Source organism: Ochotona princeps, chromosome 3 (assembly GCF_030435755.1).
Source record: "Ochotona princeps isolate mOchPri1 chromosome 3, mOchPri1.hap1, whole genome shotgun sequence".
In the NCBI taxonomy this organism is placed as follows: Eukaryota; Metazoa; Chordata; class Mammalia; order Lagomorpha; family Ochotonidae; genus Ochotona; species Ochotona princeps.
Genome location: NC_080834.1, coordinates 81,242,360 through 81,258,030, shown reverse-complemented (window position 1 = coordinate 81,258,030; position 15,671 = coordinate 81,242,360). Strand labels below are relative to the sequence as shown.

General features: G+C 45.8%; 1 protein-coding gene across 3 annotated transcripts in view; it reads left to right on the top strand.

Moving 5' to 3' along the window:
- Positions 1 to 15,358, top strand: part of LSAMP (limbic system associated membrane protein) — a 627,669-nt gene extending 612,311 nt beyond the window's left edge. For 2 of the 3 annotated variants that reach the window (XM_004577886.3, XM_058661922.1), the window contains one exon: positions 15,250 to 15,358. In XM_004577886.3, coding sequence (XP_004577943.1) covers positions 15,250 to 15,347 — 98 coding nt within the window. In that variant the 3' untranslated portion in view covers positions 15,348 to 15,358. Of the gene's footprint in view, positions 1 to 10,338; positions 10,372 to 15,249 lie in introns of all 3 variants that reach the window. The other variant, XM_004577885.2, reaches the window with a different exon arrangement.
- Positions 15,359 to 15,671: the final 313 nt, after the last annotated feature.

The window sequence follows — 15,671 nt, the reverse complement described above, 5'->3', positions numbered from 1 at the left end:
TGAGGGGAGTTTTCTGGAAGATATTCTGAGCTTATCATCTCACAGACTGTATAGAGAAAACATGCAGCCTTCCAGCAGAGAGGTTTTCTGGCAGGATTTTATTTCAGTTGGAGGAGGATCAAGGTCGAGGAGTCACCTGTATTGCCACAGAACTGCACCAGAACTGGGTAAGGAGTTCGATTTTCAGGCAGTGAGAGAGCAGGTGTAATAGAGAAGCCAGCCCTGTCACAGAGGCAGGGAGCCCGGGGAAATGAAGCCACTGAAGAGGGTGTTCAGGGAAGCTGTTCCCAAGTTGGGGCTACTGGTGGTGAATGCCACCAAGGCAGGTCCCAGGGTGAAATGCAGCAGACCCACAGTGTTTAATCCCTTGTCTTCTTCCTTCCAGGAGCTTTTAAACCCCAGGAAATCTCGCAAATGCACTGTAATCTCTGCATTCAAATTCCACAGACCAGTTAACTCATTTCATGGAATTTGAATGCTTTTGATTTTGAAACATGCAGAATGAAAACACACATTACATGGATTAAAGATGGTCTCACAGCTCTTAGGATTTGGGAAATGTGTCTCAAATCAGATCTGAAATTCAGTGTGGGAAATTGAGTAAAACCAGAAAGTAAAAAAATCTCCAGTGACCTAGGCACACCCGTCTTTTGAGTCTTTTTGGAGAGGCAGAGAAATGAAGGCAAAATGATATATGCTCAAACATGTAAGAGCTCTATTTTGTGAACAGCTGAGTAGGGTTGGGACTGATGGATTCTGTTAACTAAGTGATCCCAACTGACCTCAATTTCCACAAGAGGCAGAGGACCAGGATGGTACAATTGATGGGTGCAATTGATGCTTTTTTAGGCACCAGGGCACAGTCACAAACTGCTGAAGGTTGAAGACAGCATGCCTGCGCCCGAGTCCCTACACCAACAGCTGAAGCAAATCACTTTACTCCTGGAGTTTTCTAATCGAATGCAAGGTTACACAGCATAGCCGAGAGAAGCTCCTTTATTATTAAACTTCGCCCCCTCAGGCATTCTCCAACATTTTAATTCATTGATTATTAAAAATTAAACCTCTTTGGCTGGCTAAGAAACTCTCCTGCTTCGAGAAAGCTGCGCTGGCATCAGGGACATAATGAGGCCTGCTCTGTTGGGAGTGTTGCCCAACATTCCCTGCGGCTACTGAGCACAGCCCTTCATTCAAGTCCAGGTGGGCCCCAGCATGACAGAACAGTGGCCTAGGACATGCGGCCCATGGTCAGAAGGACTCCATAGACCCATCTTTGCACTGCTGTTTCATGTTAACATCGTGTTCCTTATAAGATGAAGTGTTACCCATCTGTGCTTTTTGTTTTATTATAATGCATCAACCCACTTAAATGTGAGGGGGCATTGAGTTGCCTTAGAATGTTGTCAGCCAGGTGCCAAAATATCAGGAAGTGATTATTTTCCTGCCCTTAGGTTTAAGTCATTGATTCCTTTGTACAAACAGTTTCATATTATGACAACAAAAGAAAAGTGTTCTGTTAACCACTTTGAAAATATATGAAGTTATAAGAATAAAGATTGTGCATAATCCAGACATAACAACACTGGTATGTTATAAATGAAAGTTTTGTCTGAATGTCAGAGCTGTCAGTGCGGTACAGAGTGTTCTAGTTAAAACACCCAATGGGGGCTTGCCTCGTACAGCTGGCTAAGCTACTGTGATGCCAGCATCCCATAGTGGCATGCTGATCTGGGTTTTGTTTGCTCCGCTTCTGGTCCAGCTTCCTGCTAATGCACCCAGGAAGGTAGCCAACAAGAACTTTAATGACTTAGACCCTGGACCTGGGGAGAGGCCAGGATGGAGAACCTGCTTCCTGGCTTCATCTTAAGTTTGTCCTGCAGGCATTTGGGGAGTGAAGCCACCGGTGGTGGATCTCTTCCTATTTGTTGCTTTCTCTATCAGACTATCCTTCAAATAAATGAGTAACTCTAAAACAAACCAAAAAATGCTCTGGGTTTCCTGTCTTCTGCAAGGCCGGGCAAGGTGTTTCCAGGATTTGCTACAAGTTACAGTACCCGCAGTGTCAGTAGGGACAAACTCACTTCAAACTCTTTCAGGCTGCTGGTTCAGCCTTGTCTCCCATCAGAATTGGAGTCCCTGTGGACCGTGTGGAAATATTTGGTCTCTAAATTACAGAGTATTAAAACTTACCCTTTAGATGTTTGTCTCTTGTAATGCAATTAATGATTGAAAATGGCATTTTTCTTTTTTCATTATAGAACACCTGGGTTATAAAAAGTTTGGTCATCCAATTGCTGAGACTAAAGGGTGAGGTTCCAAAATTTCAGTCATATTTTCTAGGTAATGATGCCATCATTGTTTAGGTCAAGCTTATTTATTTTGTTTTCAGAACTTCAAAAAAATGTCATTTATCTGAGAATCAAAGAGGGAGAAAGAGAGAGCATTCCAATTAGTGTGTTCACTCCCCACATGACTGTAAGAGCCAGGGTGTGGCTGGGTATCAGCCCTGGGGCCAGAAATGCAGTCCACATTGCTGACCTGCTTGCCGCCTCCCAGGGTTGGCCCTGAAGCCAGAATCATGAGCAGGCACTCTGGGTGAAATGCACATGTTGAGCAGATAGGAGGCTCAAGTATTTGGGTAATCTGGAGGAAATGTCTACCTGAGTTTGGACTTACTCTTTCAACAAGGAGTTGGCACCTAAGTCTAAGGTGGCAATATCAAGCTTACCCCACTCTACATCTCCTTGACTTCCAAACAGGAAAAAACTGAAGTTCATTTTTGGTTACAGTCGACTGCAAGAGCTGATCCATCTAAAAGATGTTTAAAATCAAAATTTAGGATTACCTTGGACTCATGTCCAGCTGAGTGAGGCCAATTTTTCCTTTTCTAATACCGATGAGACGAGAGACATCCTTCCTTCTCTCGGCCAGTGTAATATGTTCCCCCAGCTGTGAGTGTAGCAGTGCACCTGTGAACTAAGGACACAAACATGAGGTTCAGGTATGTTTTTCTACTTTGATTTTTCCTCCCTTAACTAGACCCAAGCTGATTATTTGATTCTTATCTTTCTGGAAACACCGAGGCCTGCAGCTTTATACAAAATGAATACCATACATGGGAGAAAACCAAAAACTCTAGCAGTCCAAACAGGAGCCACCAAGCGTATGCTTTGCTATGGTCAAGGAAACTCGTAGTAGCACGTGTGAGTGGAAGCTGCTGCTTCCCAGTGTTGCTGCGTGGAGACACGCCCGAGAGGCAAGGATGGGCTCTCAAGGTGTGGCTTTGAAAATGGAATCCATAGGCAGGCCCACCCTTGTAATCCACAATAGTCATGAGGCTTTTACTTCTCAGATTTTTAGGAATAAACAAATAAAATGCAGAAGACAGGATCGTGCAATTCCCTGGGGCACTCCTACACTGTGGGCTACGTCACCGTCCGCCGGCACGGCAGAGCCAGCGGCACATCAGCCATTTGCCTGTGCTTCTTCCATCGCTTTCTTAAACCTGAACGGCATTGCACACTCCCAATTTCCAGGAAAGAGAAGGAGGTGATCTGTGTTGAGCTTGGCCCCGTGAAAGGCATCCTTTTACCAACAAAAATGACTACTGGTCATACTGTGCTTTCTCAGTGATACCACTAAAACCCCATTATTTTCCTTTTTCCTAAAGGCTTATTTTCCTTATTTGCAAGGCAGAGTTAAAGGGAGACAGGAGACAACAGAGAGAAAGAGATCGCCTACCTACTACCTGCCTCCCCAAGTGGGCACTAAAGGCTGGGGCTGGGCTGGGTGAGGCGGACGCCAGCAGCCTGGAGCTCCATCCAGGGTCCCCACATAGAGCGCAGGGGCCCAAGCCCTGGGGCCACCTTCCCCTGCTTTCCCTGGTGCTTCAGCAGGAAACTGGACTGTAGGTGCTTCAGCCAGGACTTGGGCCAGGGCCCCAACACAGGCACTTGTGTTGTGGGCAGTGGCTTAACTTGCCAAGTGCTAATGCCAACCTCTGCTAAGTTCTTCTCAAATTCTCACCACTTCAATACTGACCTGACAGAAACAGTGGGACAAAACCAGGTTATCTCTGCTGATGTGGCTGTGGTAGGTTAAAAAATGAGCCACTTATGCTTAAGGAAACACCTTGGCATTAGAACTATGCAAATATAAACCCTAAAACTCAGGGTCCTAAATGTTAATGGGGACAAATTCTTTTTTTTTTAAAGATTTATTTATTTTATTACAAAGTCAGATATACAGAGAGGAGGAGAGACAGAGAGGAAGATCTTCCATCCGATGATTCACTCCCCAAGTGAGGTGCAATGGCCGGTGCTGCACCGATCTGAAGCCGGGAACCTGGAACCTCTTCCGGGTCTCCCACACGGGTGCAGGGTCCCAATGCATTGGGCCATCCTCAACTGCTTTCCCAGGCCACAAGCAGGGAGCTGTATGGGAAGTGGAGCTGCCGGGATTAGAACCAACGCCCATATGGGATCACAGGGCGTTCAAGGAGAGGACTTTAGCCGCTAGGCCACGTCGCCAAGCCAATGGGGACAAATTCTTACACATAGAGGATGAGAAGCCAGTTACCAAGGGTCGAGTGTCCAAGCACTGAAAATCGATTGGTGAACAATTCTGCTGTGCCTTCATCCCTAGACAAAAGATGTCCCTGAGGTCCTGTTCCAGAGCGCCGCAAGCTTCCGGGAGCGCGGGAGGGAGCCGCTCAGGGGCCTGGAGTTTCCACTGTAGGATCTCCTTCCTTTGACACACGGCGCAATGTTGATAAATGCAGGTTCCTAAGAGATGTCACAGGGAGAGTATGTCTCTTCGGCATTAGAGAAAAAGAGAAGCTGGGTGTTTTAGAGTTTACATTTTCATTCGTCATGAGGATGGTTCTTACGTATGATTTTTATTTTGAAGGCAGAAAGGGGAGGGCGAGAGAGAGGGACTACCTTCTGGTTTCACGGAGACGCCCCTTCCACACGGTCTGGGCTGGGGCAGAGTCTGGGGAATCATTCCTCCCGCATGCCTGTATTCTGACACCTGTCCCATGAGTCTCTCGGCAACCCCATCAGCACTAGAGCAACAAAGTTGCGAGCGAGGAGAATGTGCTAAGGAGAGGCAGAACCTGTTAGCAGTGACCCAGGCTTGGGTAACAAGACCAGACAGAATCTGGAAGTTACAAGTTGAAGACGGATCGGCATAAACTAAAAAAAGAGGCGCTCGCCCCCTCGGATGTTAAGGTCTCCGCAGTGCCTCTGAGTACCACTCCTACGGTAACATCGCAGCACATGGCAATACACTGTTAGAGCTTGTCCAGGTACTGTGGGAACTGCACCAAGGTGTGGTTGTAGATTTATCTTCTTACAGTAGACTTTTGGCCTGAACTGTCAAGTTTCCTTGCTCAGAGTATTTGCTGAAGCAAGAGTAATTTGTGGTTGAGAGGTTTTCTTCGAAGTCATAAAGACTACAAGTCCCAGGTAATGTTTGTTACTTTTTTAAAAAGATTTTATTTATTTTTATTGGAAAAGCATATATATACAGAGAGGAAGACAGACAGAAAAGAAGATCTCCCATCTACTGATTTATACCCCAAGTAGCTTCAATGGCTGGACTGAGCCAACCCGAAGCCAGGAGCCAGGAGCTTCCTCCAGGTCTCCCACACGGGTGCAGGGTCCCAAGGCTTTGGGCCGTCCTTGACTGCTTTCCCAGGTCACAGGCAGGGAGCTGGATGGGAAGCAGGTCGGCCGGGATACCATATGGGATCTGGGCGCGTTCAAGGCTAGGACTTTAGCTGCTATGCGATCACGTGCAAGGCCACAGGTAATGTTTAACTAGAAAGTGTGGTGGATTTGTTTCAAATAAAAAGCAAGAGATCACCTTTTCACTACAAACAGCAGGTAGTTTTAACTCATTAATGACCAAATTACGTTTTTTGTTTGTTCCTCCTCTTACCTCCAATCATAGGAAGGACCCCTTAAAAAGCAACATTCCTTCCAGTTCCTGAGTCTGACAGTTTCTCCCACTACTGCCACCTTGTGGACAAAGGTGGTTGTTTCCAAGAGGATATACAATTATGTCTCTCTGTGACCACAAGATGGCAGCACGAAACCACATTTTCGAAGCGCAAAGCTCAACCATGTTTTTGGTCCTGAGAGTGGCCTGTTGCCATAGCAGAGCACGCAGGAAATAACAGCACAACAGGAGCACTCCAGTCTCTTATGAAAACAAATAGAATTTCAAATTTTAACATCTTTAGTGTTGTACAAAAAAGTTCCCCTGTTACAGAAACAGGAAGGTATACATAAAACTTTAGTTGTTTAGAGTTTGCTTTCTAAGGATATTTCAAGCAAACATATTTTTCTGATATTCACAAAGTAAGATATTTGGTATTGTTTTATATCATTTTATTTACTCTCCAGATAATGACTATGGAGTGTCTGTGCCTCATCTGAGGCAACTCGGGCAACTCGGGCAACTCGGGCCCAGCACAATAGCATAGTGGTTAAGGTACTCACCTTGAACGCACCAAGATCCCATATGGGCGCCAGTTCTAATCCCGGCGGCCCTACTTCCCATCCAACTCCCTGCTTGTGGCCTGGGAAAGCAGTCAAGGACGGCCCAAAGCCTTGGAACCCTGCACCCGGGTGTGTGGGAGACCCGGAAGAGGTTCCTGGTTCCCAGCTTCGGATCGGTGCAGCACCGGCCCGTTGCGGCTCACTTGGGGAGTGAACCAACAGATGGAAGATCTTCCTCTCTGTCTCTCCTCCTCTCTGTATATCTGCCTTTCCAATAAAAACAAATAAATCTTTAAAAAAAAATAGAATGGGCAACTCTAAGCCAAGTCCATGCCAGTGGCTTCCCCGGGGTAGTGATGGCTCATTGCTGGTCCCATGCTGAGTGGAACGTTGTCTTGTCAATGTGTTGCCAATTACTCGTGTGTGACAGAATTTGCTGATGTTTTCTGTATTACATTGCTGTGATAGAATATACAGAAAGATTTTCAACCTCCTGGCAGCCAAGGTGAAGCCAGGAGCCTGGAACTGTGTGTCCCACAGGGCGGGCCCAGCTACTGGACTCCTCCCGTGCCAGGATTAGCAGGAAGCTAGATCGGGAGTGGAGCCATACTCAAGCCCATAGTCGCTGAAATCAGCGGTAGGCATCCCAGCAGCAGCTTGGCCGTGCATCAGATGCCCGCTGCTGCGGCATGGCTTCACGAGGGGTACATGAACCCATTCTTCAGAATATGAAGCCGATGTGGGAAGAGTTAGACATTTTCTTTTTTTATTAAAGGTTTTCCAAAAGTCAGATATACAGAGAGGAAGATCTTCTATCCATTGATCCACTCCCCAAGTCACCGCAATGGCTGGAACTGAGCTGATCTGAAGCCAGGAGCCCGGAGCCTCTTCTGGATCTCCCATGCAGGGGCAGGGTTCCAAGGCTCTGGGCTTTCCTCAATTGCTTTCCCAGGCCTCAATCAGGGAGATGGAGGGGAAACTGGGCCGCTGGGATACGAGCCGGTACCCATATGGGATCCTGGCGTGTGCAAGATGAGGACTTTAACCATGAGGCTACTGCGCCGGGCCCAGATGTTAGACATTGCCCAGCGGATGCACTCATCGACCTGACCTTCCCATTCAGGTTCCTAGACCAGCGCTCAGAACCGTTCACAGAAGCCTGAGACCCAAAGTGAAGCTGTTGCTATCTAATGGCCTTTACCAGCAGGCAGTCCCACAGGGACTGGGATCCTTTGGGTGAAAAGGATCCACCCTCTGTGGCCCATGATGTCCTCGAAGACAATACCAGATGATGCAGAAATATAAGCAGCTGCACTTTGCACATGACCGGAGTTCATCCAGTCAGTACTGGGCTGGGTCCATGTCTTGGGGGTCATATGGGAAGCAGAGGGGTCTGCTTTCATTTAAGCATCCTGGCCAGGTAATGCACAAGAAAGGAGTGGACTGTGGCCAGAGACCCTGAAGTCGTGAGCTGCACTCCCAGCCCCGCCTCTGGACTTCTCTCCCTCCCATCAGCAGGAACTCTTTCTCTGCCAGGCCTCTCCCCCACTCCAAGGTGATGTCTCATGCTGAAAAGGCACCACAACAGCTCCACAAAAGAACATTAAGGCGGTGCATTGAACATCCATAGGGAGCATCAGTGGTCACTGAGGGACACAGGGAGAAAGGCTGCCCACAGCAGAGACCAAGGTGCCGGATCTCGGCAGAGCCTGGCTTCAGTCCTGGGGTGAGTATGGCATCAATTGTTGGCAGAGCAAAATCCTTCCTTAAGCCTTCTGTGCGAACTTGCAGTGTGTTTTAGCCATCAATGGACTCCAGGAACATCACGGAAGGTGCCAGAAGTACACCTGAGCTCCATTTAGCCCTCATCACATACATACACAAGGACAAACACAAACACATAAATTGAGGCTGGGAGGCTGTTCAGGAACCATCCTTACCTGCAGGTCCAGCCTAGCAGTAGCCCGGATGGCACCAGCTTTGCTAATGCTAAATCACAGCCAAACTGCTTGGACTTCAGCCACTAGGGCAATTGTACCCTTCCTTGTACCCATCACAAGAATGTCAAAACATGCAACCATCTTTGAGGGTCTCTCATGGCCTACTTCGGAAATCTAGACGTTTGGAAACCTGGTAGACTTGACTTTCGGACACTCCTTGTGCAAAATCAGATATTAAGGAATTTAGCCAGATTGTCATTTTTTTTGTTTTGTTTTTTAGGTCAGGAGTGTTCTGGGGTTATGTTCCTTTTCCTTAGAGTTTTGTGGTTCTAGAACTTCTTTTTTAGCCTGTGGTACATGCCAAGGGCCTGCCACGCACTGGCTGGGCTTCAGCGTTACATAGTGACCGTCTCAGCCAGTGAACTCAGAGCTCCCTGAAGAACACTGACACTAACCCAAGCATCAGACAAATACGCTTGGAATTAAGCCCGAGACAAGTGCAGTGAAGGAGAGCAGAGCTTACAACCACAGGACTCCGCTTTCTGTGGGCGAGGAAGGTAGAGTTCCCTGAAGGAACAGAAACCGAATCCTGCCAGCTGGACGGGAGGACTTCTGGAAGTACTGGCACTGTGTCGTGAGCCCGTGGCAGAGGGCATGTGGCCCCACACAGCACCACGGAGGACTTGTGGGTCAGTAAGGCGGATGTGACAGAACTTGAAGATGTCAGGGACACGCACATGGAGGGTCTGGGTCATTGTCTCGCAAGCCACAGGAAACAGTCCACATGCATTTCAAGCAGGACGTTCAGGTGGCCAGATGTTCCTGGCTGGGGGCTCGCTGTTTTACCTCCATGGTAACGCACATGACTCGGGAATGCAGGGATGTATACGGGTAATCACAGAGGAAAGGCCGTGTCCTGTAGCCAGTTCAAGATCCTAGACCAAGCAACCATCAAGTAGGTCCCGAGATTCAAAATATGTGCATGCAACTTTTACATACTACTTCTAAAGATTCCAGAATATTATGGTTCCTTTAAAAAGGATAGTGAAAAGAAAATCCAAGTATTTGACCAATATGTACTCTTCCAACTCTAAGGGTAATTGATGCATTTGTCAAATATGCATTAACTACCTACTAAGCAAGAGGGCTTCAAGCTTGGTGAGACACGCACTGTGGAAACAGGCAGCACACTTTTGTTTTATGATAGAAGAGACAAACTGCCACCGTGCAAGCCAATGAATGACTTCCATGACACCAAGTTCAGATAAGCGCTCTGTAGATTTGTACACGGGAACACGGGTAGGCAGAAATAACAGAGGGTTACTTACTGTGGAGGATGCGATGGAGGAGTCCTGGGGTGGGTGGCATTTCAGCAGGAATCTGGATGAAAATGGTTAAGTGAGAAGCTCAATTTCTGGGTGAAGACTATTCTTAGCAGATAAAACAGCAGGTGGAAGCGTTTTCGAGCCGGAGTGAATGGAGCCTGTCAGAAGAAAGGAGAGTTGGATTGGCTTGAGGAGAGTGAACCAGGGACAAAAATGGCAGAAAAAGAATGGGGCCGAGACACAGTCTGCTTCCAGCACCTTGAATCAAGAGCAAGTTCCCCCTCCACGCAGGCACAGCTCTTGCTCTTCCCCCTGCCCGTGGGGCATATAGCACTGAGGCTTTGTAGTCGCAGTCAACGTTTTGCCACATCCAACCTCAAGACAGTTGTTTCGACCAGGACACCTCTATTTGTCTTTCTTTCTGTCTCTTTCTGCATCTATTTCTATTCAAATTCTTTCTGTCTTGTGTTTCATTGCCCTTTGAGTGGAGAGTACCACATTGCCTTCCTTTTATTCACAAGTGATAAAGTGGTTTTTTGTTTGTTTTGCTTAATGTTTCTTTTTTAGAAATTGGCACCACCGTGCACTTCAAGCAACAAGGTATGGTTATTATTTCCAATTATCTTCTATGTGTTTCTCTTTCGAAGTAGTATATTGTGGTCTTGTACACTTGAACTTAGTTCAGTCATTTCTCTCACACAGTTGGTGTTATTCTCTTCCAAATTGTGAACTTCCTTGTTTTTCAAAAAGTCCTTCACCCAACCCATGGCCTTTTATTGACTTTAGGTAGTTACTGATGTTTAAGTCCTTGGAACTGAGCAGGTTACATTCTATCATACCTCTCTAAAAAAGCACAACCAGCCCAAACATTCCTAAAACTTTCTGTGAAACGCAAGCACTTGCTTATTCTGGTGTGCCCCCTTACCATCTCAAAAGATCACCATCCCCAACAGGACTTGTGCCTGGAGTCATGCCACATGTGTGACTACATATGCCCCCTATAAATCCTGTGGTCCCCTTATGGCTGGCGATTGTCTTGTAAAAAGTATCGTCCTTCTTGGGCCTCAAAAGGCGCAAGACAACCCAAATCATTCTCAGTCACCAAAACAAATTCTTATCTACTTAGATCATTCCAACGTCCAGAAGCCTCAGCGATTATGGACATTTTGTCACGTAGGAGAGGACCCGCTTTAGCAGGGAAGAGTAAAACATCCCTTCATTCATGCAGCAGAGAAAGCTGCACTGGCAGAAGATGGGCAGCAGGTGGCACCAGAGGCAGGCTTATCACAGAGCTCCCCTTTAAACATGGCTTCCCAGGACACCCAGGCGCCTTGGTCACATTTAGAAAATACTGCAAGAGGATATTCTACAGACTATTGTTTTAATTTATTGGATTTAGTTAAGACATTTGCATTAGAAATTGTTTAGATTTTTGTTATATCCTCAGTTATCCAATCATCCCTAAAGAATTCAGACTCTTGCGGAATTTCTGTTGTTTTGACTGATCTCTGCACAGGGACAACTTTGTGATTAAACTGCATTCCTTGCAAGGGTGAGGAGCTTTTTTTTTTTTTTTTTTCTGCCAAGGGCCATTTGGTTGTAGTATCACGTATGAGCCATACAAATTCATCAACTTAAAAATTCACCTGCTGTATAAATGGTTTGAAGTTGGAGTCTAGCCTGCCACACCATGCTCTTGTGCATTCCCACCCTGTCCTAGGAGTAGGGAGCACTGCCCAAGGATGCACAGGCCACAGTTCATGACCATTTGGAAGGATCTAGTGGCAAATTCAGAAAATGGCCCTTAAGAATTCAAAAGGAGCCAAAGAAAAGTGATGGTCAAACTTGAATTACAAAGTGTCTCCAAGCATGATTACTAAAGCAGATGTTGAAAAATTCCTGTGTCATTTGTTTGATATTTTACTGAAAGATGTTATCAATGAGCTGTGGCTCACACATCAGATCACCAAAGAACACTTGTACTTCTCAGTTTTCAAGGTGTTTTAGGCGTCACAGCCTTAGCCACCTGCTCCCTGTACGAGCATCGTCCTGATAGAGCACCACCCAGCCTCAGCCCCGAGGCTCTCACTTTTCCACTCTGGAGTTGAGAATCGTCACCTCTGCCTTGGTGCAGCTGAACTGTACTCCTTTGGCAATCATTAAAAGCCCCGACCCAGTTCGCAAACCAACACCTCTCATTGAGGTTGGCGATTTTATCCCCTTTTGTAACCCACACTTCCGGGGTGATGACGACAGTGCTACAATTCACTGCGTGTTTACCAGATTCCTAACACATCAGCGCACACACACACACACACACATATAGAAATGTGGCTAAATACCAAGATATGTTTTTTTGTCTGTTATATGAGAAACAGGCAGCAAATTTTTGAATTGTGGCTCTATTTGCCCGTCTATTCTTAAAGCTAATTTATGTTTGCACACTCTTGCTTTCATTATATCTGTCAGTGTATGAAAGCACTTGCTGAGCCTGGCCATCTGGTGTGGGAAATAAGATTTATCATTTGCATTTCCACAAATAAGCACAAATTTTAGAACTATGAACTGAGACATAATTAATGACTTAACTGATGATTCTACTCTGAACTGGCCATTAGCTGAAGTAGTCTCCTATGTAGTTACACGTATCGCTAATTGCAAACACACTTGTGATGGTTCCCCACTTATCACCTGTTTGCCCATCCATTTTTTCAAGTATATTTAGTTACTCTCAAAAACAACCAGAAAAGGCAAATCATGGAAGCACAATAGCTGTATGAGAGCACTTCATAATTTATAGGCTAGAGATATCTTTATCAGATACAAAAATATATATTTCAAACACAATACTATGTAGGAAAAGATTAAAGATCACTAACTCACTCATACCAGGATTCCCTAGAGTAACAGAGTAGCAAGTGCAAATAACAGTTAATTCAGAACTATGAGTCCAAAAGGTCTGCTAATACATGCCTGTGTGACATGTGCATGCATGAGTATTATAGAATACACATTCATACGTACAGGCTTATGGAAATTAGGAAGAATGTTACCCACAAATACATTTATTCAGGCCTCAGTAATTGAAAGATGTTACTTTGGTGCAAAACGTTTCAGAACCTGTGATAACCTTCCTACAAATGTTACGTTCCATGAGCTTCCTATGCATGTATCTCTCCATGCTAAAGCTTTGCGTTTGTCAGATATTTGTGATAATTCCGATGAGGTGAGACTTCTCAGCTGCAGGGTGTAGGGGAAAAACCTACCTTATCCTCAGGCAAGAAATGAAACTATGAAATAAGCAGAATTGCATTCTTCCTAAAAAAAAAACGATGTTTCGCACTACTCTAACGCGGACCACAGTGTCTTAACTCCACTGCATGTAGTGCTCCAGTGTTGAAGCACTCATTAACATGAGCACATGAGTCTAGAATCTCATGCCATTGAATGCATACAGAGGATGAAAAACATGGGAAACGAACATTACTTGCAGGACAGACACCCAGGGGCATTGCCACTCAGTGACAGTGAAAATCCCAAAAGCCCCAACATGGGGAACGGAGAAGACATGAGAGAGGGGATGAGGAGGGGTTCTGAGCTAAACCCTAGGACAGCCGGCCTGCAGCGCTGGGGCAGCAGTCTTGTGGCAGGTGCTGTATGCAGATTAAATCATCTCCTTGAGCTTAACTCCTCAAGAAGGTAACTAATGTGCTTTTCATTAATATCCTATAGCCATTTAAAAAATTAGAGAATTAGTTAAGTAACTTGTTTTCTATTTCCATTCCTTCATAGATATATAGCCTTTTGCACAGTACTTCTGCTGCTTAGCATTTGAATGCATTCGTATTTTTATTAAGCGGTGTTTTAAAAGTTTTTACTAGATTGCCAAAATGTCATTCTGGTCCGGAGTCTTTTAATTGATTGGAAGTCATTTTTGTGGACACACTGGGTGTTTCCTTGTAGTTTTTATTCTTGCAGGCCATTGTTTAATCAAACCCACATTTCGTTTGCTAAATGTCTGACCAGCACGAAGAGGCTCATCTTCATGGTAGAATGCCAGTGTGTGTGGTGACAGACAAGGGCATGGAGTCAGACTCTTGTTCAAACCCCAGTGCCTCTGCCTGCGTGTGGGGCAAGCATGTAGTGCGTGTGAGCCTCCACAGCCTCTGGTAATTCACCATGACCCCTCCGGAGAGCATTGGCCTCATGGCCGTGGCTGTGTAAATCATCAACAGCATTCTTTTATAGGTTATGCTTCATTTTGTGGTAGTTTTCATTATTTACATAAAATGTAGATTGGTATACAATCTTGAATTTTTTTTTCCTGTTTATTCCCTCTGGTCTGGTGTGTGTGTGTAGATAATTTTTAGGGGAAAATCACTTACTGGAGGATACTTCCCATTGCACTTGAAAGACATCATAGTAAACACACACACACACACACACACACACACACACTTGCATAAATGCCCTCAGAACTTCAAAATAGCTGGGAGGTCTAGTCACACCACACACTCTTTTGAACATCTTGTTGAAGTGTGCGGTTATAAAAGTATCTGATGAAAAAAATACTAAAATATTTACTTTTTCGGGAAAACTACAGGAAAGGAAAAACTGAAACATGAAAAGCATAGGAGACAAGGTCCTGCATGGGCCTAACATCCCAACTCATGCCTTCTCTTTATAAGAGAGACTGAACAATCCGCCCTTCTCCACCTTCCTCTCCACCCCACTCTCCCTTGGGGTCCACATCTGGCAGCAGCAGGAAACTCCAAACCCCATGCCAGGCCCGGGCAGCCTGAAATCCCAGTTCCGCTCCAGGTTTAGACTTGCTTCCACTCTTCTCGAGGTTTGCGTAATTTGTGTCGGGTATCTGATTTTCAAATTGACAAATGAGTAGCTTGAGCAAGATGCCTCTTACAACTGTACGCCATGTTGACAGTTCTCTACTTGCTAAGGTAACACACGGGCATGCGTGTCCTTTTAAAATGATCTTCCCCATCCCATGACTCTCCCCTGAGATACCAGAGTCACTGGTTTGCTGCATGTTTAATTGATGGAGAGGTCATGGGGAGGCAGCAGAAGAGCTGAGGTCTGGCTCCTGCAGCAGCTACACCAGTGCTTGGAATCTCAGTGTGTGCTGACCAGATCAGAGTGTGCAAGAGCAGACTGGGGGGGACAGGGACCTTCAGCACCTCCAGATCCACTGGGAACAGCCAGCCTGGGGATTCTGCTAGCCAGAGCTTTTTATATTAGAGGTGTTTCCACCAAATGTATCACCTAAGAAACTTGTAGCTTGGGGTGGAGAAAAATCTGAGGAAGGGTTAGGGCCCTATGTGGGCTGCACTCATGAAGACCCCAATACCTGGCTGGGTCCCGCTTCTGACACCAGCAGCGGCAGGGGCAGCAGCTAAGCAAGCCTAACTGGCCGGGCGGGATGTAACTGTTCTCTCTTCTCTCTCCTCTTTCCCTCTGCAGGACCTGGCTCGGTGAGAGGAATCAATGGATCCATCAGCCTGGCCGTACCACTGTGGCTGCTGGCAGCATCTCTGCTCTGCCTTCTCAGCAAATGTTAATAGAATTAAAAAGTTTAAATATAATTTAAAAAAAACACACAAAAAAGCGTCACACGGGATACAGAGAGAGAGAAAGAGTGAGATGGGGGGAGGCCGTTTGTTTCACAACTTTGTGTGTTTATAACTGATAGGGGAGCTAAGAAAATCAAGAACATACAGCATTTAAAAATAATTTTAAGGTCTATCAATAAAAATTGGAGTGTAATTCAGAGTGGGAAAAATGCTAGCACGATGTGTGTATGTCTGCTAAGCAAGCAAGTGCAGTGCAAAGACTACGTTCTGCTGAGGACATCCGGATGTTGTGAAAAAAAAATATATAGGACA